Source organism: Orycteropus afer, unplaced genomic scaffold, assembly GCF_000298275.1.
Source record: "Orycteropus afer afer isolate SDZICR_OR568_19922 unplaced genomic scaffold, OryAfe1.0 scaffold00107, whole genome shotgun sequence".
Lineage (NCBI taxonomy): Eukaryota > Metazoa > Chordata > Mammalia > Tubulidentata > Orycteropodidae > Orycteropus > Orycteropus afer.
In genome coordinates this window covers 8,442,372-8,456,005 of record NW_006921694.1, presented here as the reverse complement: position 1 = coordinate 8,456,005, position 13,634 = coordinate 8,442,372, and the positions used below count along the sequence as shown (strand labels likewise).

Sequence of the window (13,634 nt, the reverse complement as noted above, 5' to 3'; positions counted from 1 at the left end):
TGTACTGCATGCCACCTTGAATCTCTCGCCTCCCCTGTGCTTGCGGAAGCCAAGGCGGCCGCAAGCCCCATCTCCTCCAGAGACTTGGACTTTTCGGCTTGGACTTGTCGGCCTCTATACGCTTGTGAGCCATTTTCCTAAGATAAATTTCTCTCTCTCTCTCTCTATAAATATGTATATACACTTTGCTGGTTTTTGTGTTTCTCTAGACAACCCAATCTAACACAATAGGTAAGCTAGTTGTTTTGGAAGTCTCTCTTTACCTCAAAGGTAACCTTTCTGATTTACCTTTTTTAAGATTGTACCTCCTTTTTTACCTTTTTCTTGCTCTATTTGTGCTCCTTCACTGCTTTGTACTTCTGCATACGTTTGTTACTTTCTAAGCACAAGTAACTTGGTTTTTTTTATGGTGGGGTGGGTCGTGGGGAAGAGTTTTTTAGGGTCTGTGTTCTCTACTAAAGTGTAAATGTCCTTAAGGCAAGGAATTTTATCCTTTATGTTAACTGTTATCCAGAACTTAGAATGTGTACAAAGTAAATTTCTAAGTTTAATTTGTAAAAGATATTTATTGAGAATTTTTTAATTTGGAGAAAAATTGACTTTGTTTACAATTTTTATTATAATAAACTCCAACTCATCTGAAATGTAAACAATTGGAAAGTTAATGTCATCATCTTTTTTTTTTTTTTTTTTTTTATTTGTGATTTGGGTGAAATTTTACAGAGCAAATTTATTTTCCATACAGCAGTTCATATACACTTTGACTCATGACATTAACTACAATTTATCATAATACAACAGTTCCCCGCCCACTTCCCACCCATAGTTAGACCTTCACTGTGTCTATCTCTCCAAGCACTCCTATCCACTGAGCTGTCTCCCTGTGTATAAACTACCCTTCTTTCTCCCATGATTGTTCTCTCCAAGGAGTGGATCCACCTAGTGAAAATGTTCACCTCATATGCCTATCTTTTGTTTGGCTGAAAACCACAGGTATGGGTTCAGTTCTAGACTTAAAGGGCTGCTAGGCGCCATAGTCTCAGTAGTTCCACCAGGCTTCATCAAACCAGCAAACCTGGTCCTTTTTTTTTCCAAATGATTTTGAGTTTTGTTCCACATTGTTCCCCCTCTTTGTCGAGGATGTCCTACATAGATGCCCCTCAGAATGATTGACAGTGGTAGCTGGACACCATCTAGTTCTTCTGGTCTCATAGTCATACAGGCTGAGGATCTCATGGTGTACCAGTTGCTTGGAGTAATTGTTTTCATGAATCTTGGTTTTCCTCATTTTTCTTTGCTCTGAACGAGGAGAGACCCATCTTTGCATCTAGATGGCTGCTTTGCAGGCTTTTAAGATCCCAGTCGCTACTAGGCAAAGTAGTATTATCATCTTTTTTAAATCGTATTTTATGGAAGACATATACTTTCTCCCTTCTACCTGGTCCAATCCAGAATTTATTAAAAAACTTAATCCTTAAATTATAATTTAGAACCTGTACAGATTAAGCCCAATATCTTAAAATTTCTGGATTACTAGTGAAAATTGATTTTCATATTGATGTTAATGAGATCCTAAAGTGCCTCTGAGGAGCTCTGGTAGCATAGTGTCTAAGGCACTTGACTACTAACCAGAAGGCTGGCTGTTCAAACCGACCAGCCACTCCTCGGAAGGAAGGTTGGATAATCCTACTTCCGTAGTGATACTGCCTCGGAAACCCAAGGAGGGGTTGCTATGAGTCAGGGCTGACTTGACGGCACATAACAACAACAAAAGTGCCTCTAATTCACCAAAACAAAAACCTCAAATATTTAGTTCCTTTTAGGATGATGTTTTTAATTGGTCATCTGAATTTGGTATACATTATAGCTATCAATGAAACAGAACTATAAATTCCAGATGATTATTTAAAGTAATTGAAATCTTAATTTTCTCTTTAAATGATTTTTATTTTATTCTCTCTTTTATAACAGGATCATAGAAAATAATTATTAGTTCTAAGTTTTCTCTTATCCTAGTCACGTGTATAGTTTCTATTGTCCTGTTTTGGTTTCATTCCTCAGCCATTTTAACTTACAAATTTTTATACTTCTTTTCAGTATAAAAAAATTACAGAATACTTTAACATGTATAGAATTTATTATTAGTATTTTAGAAACCTAATCACTGAAATCTGATCATTAGTTAACACAACTGAATGATTTTTTAAAGTGTATGTACTGAATTTATATTTCCTTTAGGCATTTAACATTTTGTGAACTATCAGGATCTTATCAAATACAAGTATTTTAACCACTTAAACTTATTTTTATTATAAAATACTCTCTTCATTCTGCATCACCTAACCATAATCACCAGGCTTTTTAAATTTTATTCTGATTAGAGAATTACATTGATTGGTTGGCACATCCTGAATCACTTAAATGTTCTGGCGTGGAATATGACTAGAATTTTGTGAGTGCTAGTGACATTGCTGGTGGAGTAAGTTTTTAGCATGATGCTCTTCTTGGTAAAGGAAAAATAATAGCAGCTAGTGGTTATTGAGCACTTAGTACATGTCAGGCACTCTTTTAAGTGATTTTCATGTATTAACCAATTTCTTTTTCACAACAACCCTATGAGGTAAGTAATTTTTATCATCCCCATTTTATAGATGAGAAAACTGAGGCACAGAAGACTTAAGTAACCTTCCCAAGCTCACACAGCTTGTATGTAGTGAAGCTAAAGTTCAAGCCTGTACCTTGTTGTGCTTAAAAGTAATGTTGTTGTTGTTGTTATGTGCCGTCAAGTCGGACCCGACTCATAGCAACCCCCTTCTTGGGTTTCCGAGGCAGTATCACAACGGAAGTAGGTTGCCCCATCTTCCTTCAGAGGACTGGCTGGTGGGTTTGAACCGCCAGCCATCTGATTAGCAGTCAAGTGCCTTAGCCACTACCTTGTTGTGCTTAAAAGGAATACATTTTTAATATTTTTACCTTATGAGTATTAGCTCTGGTGGCGTAGTCCCTAAGGCATTTGACTGCTAACCAGAAGGCCGGCAGTTCAAACCCACGAGCCACTCTTCGAAAGGAAGGTTGGGCAATCAACTTCTATAGTGGTACCGCTTCGGAAACCCAAGGAGGGGTTGCTATGAGTCAGATCCGACTCAGCTGCAGTGCGTTGAATTTGTGTTACCTTATGAGTGGGCAAGTGTGGTGTATTAGCTAGGATCTGGATGTAATTACTAAAACCATATTAAGTATTTCCATAGAACATAATGTAGTGAGATAGTCAAGTGGATAAAAAAGCAAAAAGGAAACACTGAGGTAGCAAAGATATTAGCTACAGGAAGCAATCAGTAAGGTTGGGGGACCAAAAGGAAGAGACTGTGATTATCAAAATACTGGAGCAGTGACTTACTTGGTCTTAGACCTCCAAGGAGAGGGACCTGCCTAGCTGGTACTTGTACCTCAAGAGAGGCCTTGTGGAACTGGACTTTGGACCTCTGAGGAGAGGTGTTGCCCATCTGTGCCAGTACTTCTTAAGGATGAAGAGGCAGGTTCTGGTGGTGTGGGAAAAAGCTAGACTGTAACTGGCTTTTACTTTTGAGGTGAATAGCTACTGCTGGGGCAATCCTGGCAGGACTAGCATGCTAACTGGAAGGAGCAAATTCTTTCTCTCTTTTTGTTACTTCTGGTCTCCCCATAGAGTCTCTCTTTAGTTATGGGACCAATAGGAAGCTGGTGACAAAGGACAAATGTAGTGTAGGAGCCTCAGCATCTCAAAGGAAGATGGATTTGGAGCCAAGACACGATAGCTTAATTACTGGCAGAGTGAGAAGCAAATTCAGGATAATATTGGTAGGTTCTTCTCTCATAGAGTAATCTTGTCCTTCAATTACTATGTAAAGTGAGTACCTGTAAAGCATGAATAAAGAATAATATGATAGTGATGTTGAACTTACATGCTACCTTGATATTTTAAATTGGAAAATACTGCTTTGTAATATGTGTGGGAAAAAAAGTATTATTAGTAAACTGTTTAATATCTCTTTTATTCATTTTAGATAAGATGGGAAAAAAACATCACATTGGGGGAACCACCAGGATTCTTACATTCTTGGTGGTGGTAAGTATTTTGTTTTATTATATTTTTACTGGATTGTTGATACATTTCAGTTGGTCTGCACCATATCTGTTTATGATTTTATGTGTCCCTTTAATTCCTTACTTCTTAAAATTATTTTCAGAAATGTAGTATTAAAAAAATCAAAGCAAACTCAAAGCCAGCATTACTTTTTTTTTTTAAATAATTTTATTGTGCTTTGAGTACAGATTTACAGAGCAAAATTTGTTTTACATTCAATAGTTTATGTACACTTGATTTCATGCCTCTAGTCCAATTCTAGGCCCAAAGGGTAACCTGAGGCCATAGTCTTGGGGTTTCCACCAGACTCTATCTGATCAATAATTCTCATCATTGTTGTGGTTTTGGATTTTGTTCCACATTTTTCCTTCCATTCTATCAAGAATCTCCAGGTTTGATCCCTTTCCAAGCAATTGGCATTTGTAGCCGGGCATCATCTATTTCTTGTCTTGGGGTCCATCCTATCCTGGGACTGATTGTTTCCAGAAAAGCCAGCATTACCTTTATTTGACTTTAAGATACTACTACAGAGTCAAGCTGGAATATGGACCATTGTGTAATATCTCCAACTGTTAATATGATTCATTTCTCATCTTACAGTGGCAAAGTAAGGATGGCACTTTTTCTTGGCTATCTGAAGGTCTGCTTTCTGCAAAGTGTGCTAGCAAAGTTGTCATAATCCCAGACCACTGTATACATAATTATACACGGTAGCATGCTATTCCAATTCCTTCTTTGAACCCTCCCTTCTACTCTTGGAGGAATGAAGAGTGAGAGAAGCAACTCAGGTGAATAATTTGACCATATCATCTGTAATAGAAAGTCTTATTCAAAAGTTAACTGTTCCTCACCAAGCAAAAAAACTCTCACAAAGAAGAGGGGAAAAGATTACAAATGAGCAGATACTGAAATAAGGCTATCTTCATTCTCTTGAACTAGAAAGCATATTCATGAAAACAGTTGCCTGATACAGGGCTTAGCAGAAATTTAACTAATTGAGTGGATTTATTTATTTGTTTTAAGATGTACATTTCATACCTTTATATTTATGGTTTACGATGGTGGTCTTTTTAACTTCCATTTACTCATAAAGTTTTGAGCATATTTTTCCATGCAAATCTAATAAAGTTTATTATTTGTTGTAGTCTGTCAACAAATGCTTGTTGAGGTTCTTGTGTGCTAAGAGCACTAAGCTAGATACTAGGGACATACTGGTGAATAAAACAGACACATATCCCTACTGCCTTGATGATTGCAGTTTATTGAGGAAAACAAATAATGAAATAAACAGTGAAAAGAAATACAGGCAGTCCCTGAGTTTTCAGTGTCTGACCTATAGACAACTCCTACTTGCCCTTTAACATTATGTAAATTTCCCTAACTTTGAAAAGATTGAACCAACCCCTACTCACAACAAATTTTTCATCATAATAACCTGCCTTTGCTGCACATGCAGCTTTTAAATCATTGATTGAAAAGGCTTTGAGCTTTTTCTTGCACTAAAGTAAAGTTAAATAAGAATCATATGCACCTGTTCCAGTTTACCTATAAATTCTTAAAGACGTAGTTAGGAATGGATCTCATTTGTAACCAGGAGACTGCCTGTATATGTTTTATGGGTTATATGTAGACTACTGTGTAGGCAAACCAAATACCTTCCACCTGGCATAAGAGTCAGGGACAGCACGTGGAAGTGCTGGTATCTAAGCCAAGGCCTTAACTATGAGTGAGAGTTGGCTGGTGAGGCATGAAAAGGCATAGAAGGGGATTGTTCCGGATAAATAATGCCTTGTGCAAAAACCTGGAGGTGAAAGTCGGGGAGAGAATAGCCAAAGGATTAATATAGTTTATACATGTTGGAAATTGTATGAACAATGATAGAGTGATTGATTAGGGTTAAGGCTGGTCTGATAAACTGAGAATTTTAATTTAACTATAAAGACAATACAATGCAGTTAAGTTTTTAAGCAGGAGAGTAATGTCAGTTTATGTCTTAGGAATATTACTTTGGTTCTGTAGAGAATAGGTGGAACAGAAGCAGATAAAACACTTAAAAAGGCTTTGGCAGTAAGGAATAGAGAATGGCTACTGTACTACAGAATAAGCAGTGGGGAGAAAGAGAAGTGGATGGGTTTGAGGGATACTAGTCTTAAAGTAGACTTGGGAGGATTTGATTATTGACTAAGTTTAGGAAGTTAATGAAGAGTTTTTTAGGCATGCTGAAATTGAAATACATGAAATTCAAGTGGAGATGTTGAGCAGGCAGGTGGTTATACATGTCTGTTATAAAAGAGAGGGAGATGGGTAAATGGAATTGCCCATGAATGAGGAGAGAAGTGGGCCTGGTACGGAATCCTTGCAACACTAACATTTAAGGTACGAGGAAGAAGATGCGGCTACAAAGGAGACAGAAAGAACAACTAAAGAGATAGAAGGAAAACCAGGAAGGTATAGCATCACAGAAAACAAGGATAAGGGATTGTTTTGAGAAGGAAGAAAAAGGGCAGTAGTGTCAAATGTAGCTGCACAGTAAAGTAATAGGAGTAAATGTGCCCTTTAAAGATTGGGTAAAAATGACTGATGACACCCAGTAATTGGCTTGGATGCCAGAGGGTTAAGAAGCAACTAGCAGTTTAATACAGATGCCTTAGAGTTGACTCAAACACATAGTCACCCCATATATTATGGAGTAGAACTGTGTTCCACAGGATTTTCAATGGCTTTGGTCTTTTAGAAAGACTGCCAGGTCTTTCATGGCACCTATGGGTGGATTCAAACTACCAATATTTTGATTAATAGCCAGATGATTAAATGTTTGTGCCACTCAGAGACTCCACTAGAAGGTTAGGAAGTGGAAGGATAGGAAGTTGGTATAGTCAGTATTATCAGGAACATCAGCTGTGAAGACCAATTAAAGGAGTCATATACCTGATGGAGTATTACAGATTTGAGGAATTTTTTTTTTTTTTTCATTTTATTTTATTTTTAAAATTTTTGTTGTGATTTGTGTGAAAGTTTACAGAGCAAATTCATTTTCTATATAGCATTTCACACATTTTGTTTCATGACATTGACTGCATTTCCCCATAATATAACAGCTCTCTTCCTACGTCCTCCCCATAGTTACCTCTTCCCTGTGTCCTTCCCTCTCATGCACTTAAGCCCCCCTGAGCTATCTCCCTGTGCAACAGAACTGCCCTTCTCTTCTCCCATGATTGATTGCTCCAAAGAGTGTATCTACCTGATGTAAATGTTCACCACATATGCCTGTCTCTTGTTTGACTGGAAGCCATAGGAGTGAGTTCAGTTCAAGACCTGAAGGGTAACTAAAGGCCATAGTCTCAGGGGTCTGACCAGGCTCTGTCAGACCAGTAAACCTGGTTGTTTTTATGATTTTGAGTTTTGTTTCACATTGTTCTCCCACTCTACCCAGGATCTCCTGCACTTTCTGAGTGGTTGACAGTGGTAGCTGGGCACCGTCTAGTTCTTCTGGTCTCACAGTCATATATAGGCTAAGGATCACATGGTCTACCAGTCCCTTGGACTAATTGTTTCCACACATCTCTGGATTTCCTTATTCTTCTTTGCTCTGGACGAGGAGAGACCCATCATTGCATCTAGATGGCTGCTTGCAAGGTTTTAGAGCCTAGAATTTTTTTTATTTTATTTTAAGTGGGTGAAATGTTAGCATTTTTTATGAGAAAAAGCCAGTAGATGAGAGATTGAAGATACAGGGAGAGAGAGATGGTATAATCAGTGATTCAGAGGCCAGAAAGGAAAGGGATTCAGAGTACAGGTAGTGGGAAATAAGGGCAGAGCACCATTTCTACCATTGTGATAAGAGGAGATACAAGGATATTGGTTTGATGGTAGGAAATTGTGTTCTTATTTTGATGGCTTTTGTTTTGTCTGCAAAATAGGATGTGAGGTTTTCTGATGGTGGTGGTGTGAATTTTTAGTAGAGTAAAGAATAGTCCAAAAAGAGCTTGCAGTAATTCTATATCAAGTCAGGGAGAAAATTGAGTAGGGACATACAAAAAGATTGCCAACCAGTGTAGAAGACATACTTGATGTGGGAGCACTGTGGCATCAGTATGCCCAGGTCTGTGACTTTTCCCCAGTGGTAACTAATAGTCCAAGTACATGTGTGGAAAAGCCAGACTAATTTTTTTCTTTTTGCATTTCTCCAAATAGAAGCATTTCTTGCTTCATTGCCTTACACACTCATCTCTCAGTGTCTTATTTAAAACAAAAAAGTGATCTTCTGATATCATGCACATGGTTTCCTTGGTATGTTATTTAATGCCATCATCTTTTTAACCTGGCTCCTGAAAGCATGCCTTACTAGAAGTCCTGTGATGAATGGAACCACACTTGGTCAGTTGTGGTTGTACTTGTGGGTTTCCCTTATTTGTCTCACACATATATGGCAGGAACAGGTGCAGTCTTTTGGTTCAGAGTTCCTGTATTTGGAACAACGGTTCATTGTAGTTGAGTACATCATTGTGCTATTTCCTGAGGTTTAAGAATGATTTTTTTTTTTTTTAAAGTATGATACTATAAAAATCCAATTCTCATTTTGCATGGTATGTATTTATGAAATCTAGATCAGAGCTGTAAATACTTAACTGTTTGTAGGATGTAATTGAGTCTCCTCATCTATTGAGAGTTTTATTTTGTATCTAAAAAGTCGCCTAAGAAATTATTTTAGGAGTGTGTCCTATTGGGTGGCATAGTGCCTAAAGCATTTGACTGCTAACCAGAAGGCAGAAGGTTCAAACCCACCATCCGCTCCTGGAAAGGAAGATTGGGTAATCTACTTTCATAGAGATACCATCTTGGAAACGCATGGAGGGGTTGCTATGAGTTGAAAACGACTTGATGGCAGTGAGTTTGGTTCTTTTGTTTGGTCTTATTGGGTCAGTGGACTAATAACAAAGTGAAGATTTAAAGAGTTTTCAATTATAATATTTATCTTATTTCCCTTTTTTTGTTCCCTTTCTCATGGATGTAATCTATTCCTGTACATTAGATGGTTGATAATAACTTACTGAAAAAGTAAGGCATTTTGTTTCTTTGGTCTCAGCTATCAGAAGAGTTTTTTTTTTTTAATTAGGATTTGGCTGAAGATTTACAGAGTAAATTCACTTTTCATACAGCAGTTCACATATACATTGTCTCATGTCATTGACCAAAATTTACAATGCAGCAGCTCCCCTCCCACTTCCTCCCCATAGTTACCTCCTCCAGTGTCCATCCCTTCATACTCTTATCAGAAGAGTTTTTAAATGTGATGTGCCTCTTCTTTCTTCTGTGATGCAGAGATTCAGGGACACCTTTCCTCCATGGCTTTGATATTTTAAATAATTTAATGTGTATTTAGTTGGAGAGGTAAAGTAAATAAAATATAAGCACATAAGTATTTTTAGACTATACTTGTTCAGTTTAAATCAAGCATGTGCAAAATAAATAGGTAGTGTATTTTTGATATTTAAAATTTTTCACCTTAAAACTACTAACAAATCATTTGCGATGGATGCTTTGTCCTGTGAATTAGTGAATCTTAACAGTGTTTAAGCTTTGGAGTCCTCTAAGAACTGATGAAGTTGTGGATCCTTTTTCCCAGAAGAATGCTCGCCTGCTCAGATTCTAAGCTTTCTTGATCATTGTACATAGTCAGCCATTTCCAGGAGCCATAAATCCAGCTGATGTTTGATCTTTTTGTCCTAACTCTTTAGAGCTGGGCTTCATAGTCTGTGCTCTTAGGGATTCCAGATTGTAATGAGATTGCCTTTTTTATGGTGACCAAGAAGGCTTTTGCTGCTGCTGAAGTCCAGATGATTAGAATACTGTGTATCATTCAAGGCATTACTGATTGCTTATTAGGTCAAACTAATGGTCCCTGTTGAATGGACTAGTTGCAGTCTTAATGACTGGTTTTCACACTCTTTTTTTTCTTTTTTTATACAGTATTTAAAAATGAAATTACCATGTTGTTTAAGCCTATTTACCAAGTTATAAAGTGCAAAACTAATCTAACTTTAAGCAACTCAGTTGTAGGATAGGTAATTAAAAGGGTATAAGAGGTATACTGCCCCTCCACCCCCCAAAAAGAAAAGAAAACCAAAAACATACCAAACTCACTACCATCAAGTCAATTCCAGCTCATAGCAACCCCCATTAGGTTTCCAGGGCTGTAAATTATTATGGAAGCAAACTGCCTCATCTTTCTTTCACAGAGCGGCTGGTACATTTGAACCTTTTAGTTAGCAATTAAATGCCTTAATAACCTCTATACCTCCAGAGCTTCAGCAGAGTTATATACTACTTATAATAGCAACACAGGAAGAATACTCTCTCATACTGTGAGAGTTGGGAAAGGATTCATAGAGAATGTTGAATTGAGTTGAAAATTGAGGGAGGGAAGGGTACTTTGGATGAGAAATAGTAAGACATCTCAAAAGGGATGACTGTGCATTCAAGAAATGATAAGGAGTTTGGACTAGTTGATCTGTAGGTGTGATATGAAGTGATAAAAGATAAGGCTAGAGACATAGGCTGGGGTCAGATTATGAAGTCTTTGGGACTTAGAGCACCAAGATTTTAAATGACGTGTCTGGAGTGATTAGATTTGTGTTTTTAGATACTCACTTAGCATCAATGTAGAGATAGATTGAAGAGCGTTGAGAACAGAGGCAAAGATTAGTTACAAAGCAGTTGTAATTGTCCAGTGAAAGGTGGTAAAGTGATAGATTCTAGACTGTGAAGAATGTGTTGAATAGTCTGGTGTTGGAGGAAAAAGAGAAACCTCCTAGGTTTTAGATTTGAATGATGGAATAGACAGTGATGCCATTGACCAAGAAAGCAACTATAGAAAGAGCAGCGGGTTTTGGAGAAAAGATTATGTATTCAGTGGGACAGGTTAAATTTTATGATGTCTGTGTGTCACTCAGATAAAGATTTTTGATATAATTAAGAGAGATCTGGGTCCATAATGATTTGTGACTTATTAGCATGGCTCATAGTATAAATGAAGAGTGTTCATAGACTCTAGGGAGCCAGGTCTTTGAAGATTAAAAAGGACACCTAAGTGTGAATGGCTTGGGTGGGTCACCCCAATTCATTAGATCCAGAAGTCTGGATTATAGGAAGATCAAAATGATTTTGTCATGTTCTTTCTAAAGCCAAAAGAGTTGGAAACATATTGCAAGTCATATGACAGGCAGATTCACACAAATTGCTAAGAACAAGATAGATAATTCAATAGAAAAATAGATGAGTAGGAAATTTCTGGAAAAGAGCTGAGGAGATAAATATAAATGATGAATAACATCTGGAAAAAATACTCACCCTCATTTATAATTTTAAAATCACAAATCGGAACAGCAATGAGAGATCGTTTTTTGAAAGTTAAAATTTTCTAACACAAAGTAGTGGCAAGGGTGTTGGAAAAATTTGCATAATTGGACGTGTAATAAATTTTTTCAACATGTTTTATGAGCCAAAAAAAGTGTTCATAAATACAACTGTGCAGTATAAAAAGTAAGAGCAGTACCGGGGTTGGAGCTCTAGGTAAAGTGGCACGGCAATTAAAGTGCTCAGCTACCAACCAAAAGGTCGGTGATTTGAACTCACCAGCTGCTCTGCCAGAGAAAGATGTAGCAATCTGCTTCCATAGAGATTAATAGCCTTAGAACCCTATGGGGCAGTTCTGCTCGATCCTATCGAGTTGCTATGGCTTTGGATCCATTCAATGGCAGTGCTTTTTTTGGTTAATCAGCAGATAGGGAAATTACCTTGTACTATCCAAGTGGACCCAATGTAAATCACAAAGGCCCTAAAAAGTGGGAGGCAGAAGAGATCAGTTTTTAGTACTAACAACAAATTTCCACATATTAGTAACTGATGCATTTGAATAGAATATGCAAAGAATATTCAGTGTACCAAGGACTTGTAGAAGAGTGAACAAATCTGTCTTGGAGGAAGTATAGACAGAATTCTTAGAAGCGAGAATGGCCAGACCTCCTCTCTCATGCTTTGGTCATGTTGTCAGAAGGGACCAGTCCCTGGAGAAGAATATCATGCTGGGTAAAGTAGAGGGTCAGTAAAAATGGGGAAGATGCTCAACGAAATGGATTGACACAGTGGCTACAGTGATGGGCTGAAGCATGACAATGATTGTGAGGATGGCACAGGAGTAGGAAGAGTTTCATTCTGTTGTACGTAAGGTCTTTATGAGTCAATTTGATGGTACCTAACAACAATAATCATATATAGAAGGAGTCCTGGTAGTGCAGTGATTTAAATGCTTGGCTGCTAAGGGAAAGGTCGATGGTTCAAACCCACCAGCCACACCATGGGAGAAAGATGTGGCAGTCTCCTAACATAAAGATTTACAGCCTTGAAAACTCTATGAGGCAGTTTCTTCTCTGTCGTATAGCATTGCTGTGAGTCAGAATCTACTTGATGGCAGTTGGTTTGGTTTATGAAGAGGAACCCTACAAAAAGTTACAAGGGAGGAGGGAAGGCAGGCAGGACAGAGTAATGATTGAGAACCAAGAAAGGCATTCAAAGAGGGGACCTTTCACCGGCCAATTTGAATTTCTTTGGCAGTTTTAGTTTCCCAAAAAAAAAAAAAATCTGAAAATTGCTCTTAATTAGGAAGTAAGATGAACTTCGGTGATCTTGAGGAGAACTGTTTTAATTGAGTGGTAAAAGTAAAATGTAGAAGACTATTGTACTAATATCATAAGTAACAACAGAATAGGACCTAGCACTTTTGCTTTTAAACTAGAATAGACTTGAACGTGTATATATATATATAGGTTCAGTCAAAAGACAAGTGAGAGAGGAAAAAAGTGAGAGACAAACAGTGTTTCCTAAACAGAGAGCTGAATCCAGTAGTCTACTCTAAATAACATTAATTACTTTTATCTTTTTGAGTGTGGAAAGTAGCTAATCCCAGACAATTGATACAAATGGGACTTAGCAAAGTTGACTCTAGAGTCCCATCTGTGTAGAGGCATCCATAGATCACTGGCAGCATGTAGGGTTAGGGGGTGGTTACCATAGGATACTCAAGAAATGAATTGAAATATGTAGGTATAGCCGTGTCTTATCTGAGACAAGTATCTACCACACTCAGCTACTGCTGCTTAGACTTCCAGAGCAATATTAACCTGCTCATAATCAGAATAAAACCAAAACTATAAACTCATTGTAATCAAACTGATTCTGACTCATTGGGTTTCCAAAGCTGTAAATCTTTAAGGAAGTAGATTGCCCCGTCTTCCTTTCATAGAATGGCAGGTGGGTTTGAACTGCTGACCTTCTGGTTCCTTATCTATTATGCCATCAGAGCTCCTTATAATCAGAATAAGAAGTGCAAAAACGGCAGGGAGGCCACATGTTCCGACCTCCTCTAATCCCACAAGAGGAAGACAGGATTACCAGCAGTAACCCAAGGCCTATTACTGCAAGGCCAGACATGCTGCCTCCCTCCAGCCCTTTC

The 13,634-nt window shown here is 37.8% G+C and overlaps 1 protein-coding gene across 1 annotated transcript in view; it reads left to right on the top strand.

Annotated features, from left to right (window-relative positions):
• SSBP2 (single stranded DNA binding protein 2) overlaps positions 1 to 13,634 on the top strand; it is a 539,855-nt gene that overhangs the window by 234,771 nt on the left and 291,450 nt on the right. Inside the window, exon 3 of the mRNA XM_042781332.1 lies at positions 4,044 to 4,105. Within this exon, the coding sequence (XP_042637266.1) occupies positions 4,044 to 4,105 (62 nt within the window). The remainder of the gene's footprint in view (positions 1 to 4,043; positions 4,106 to 13,634) is intronic.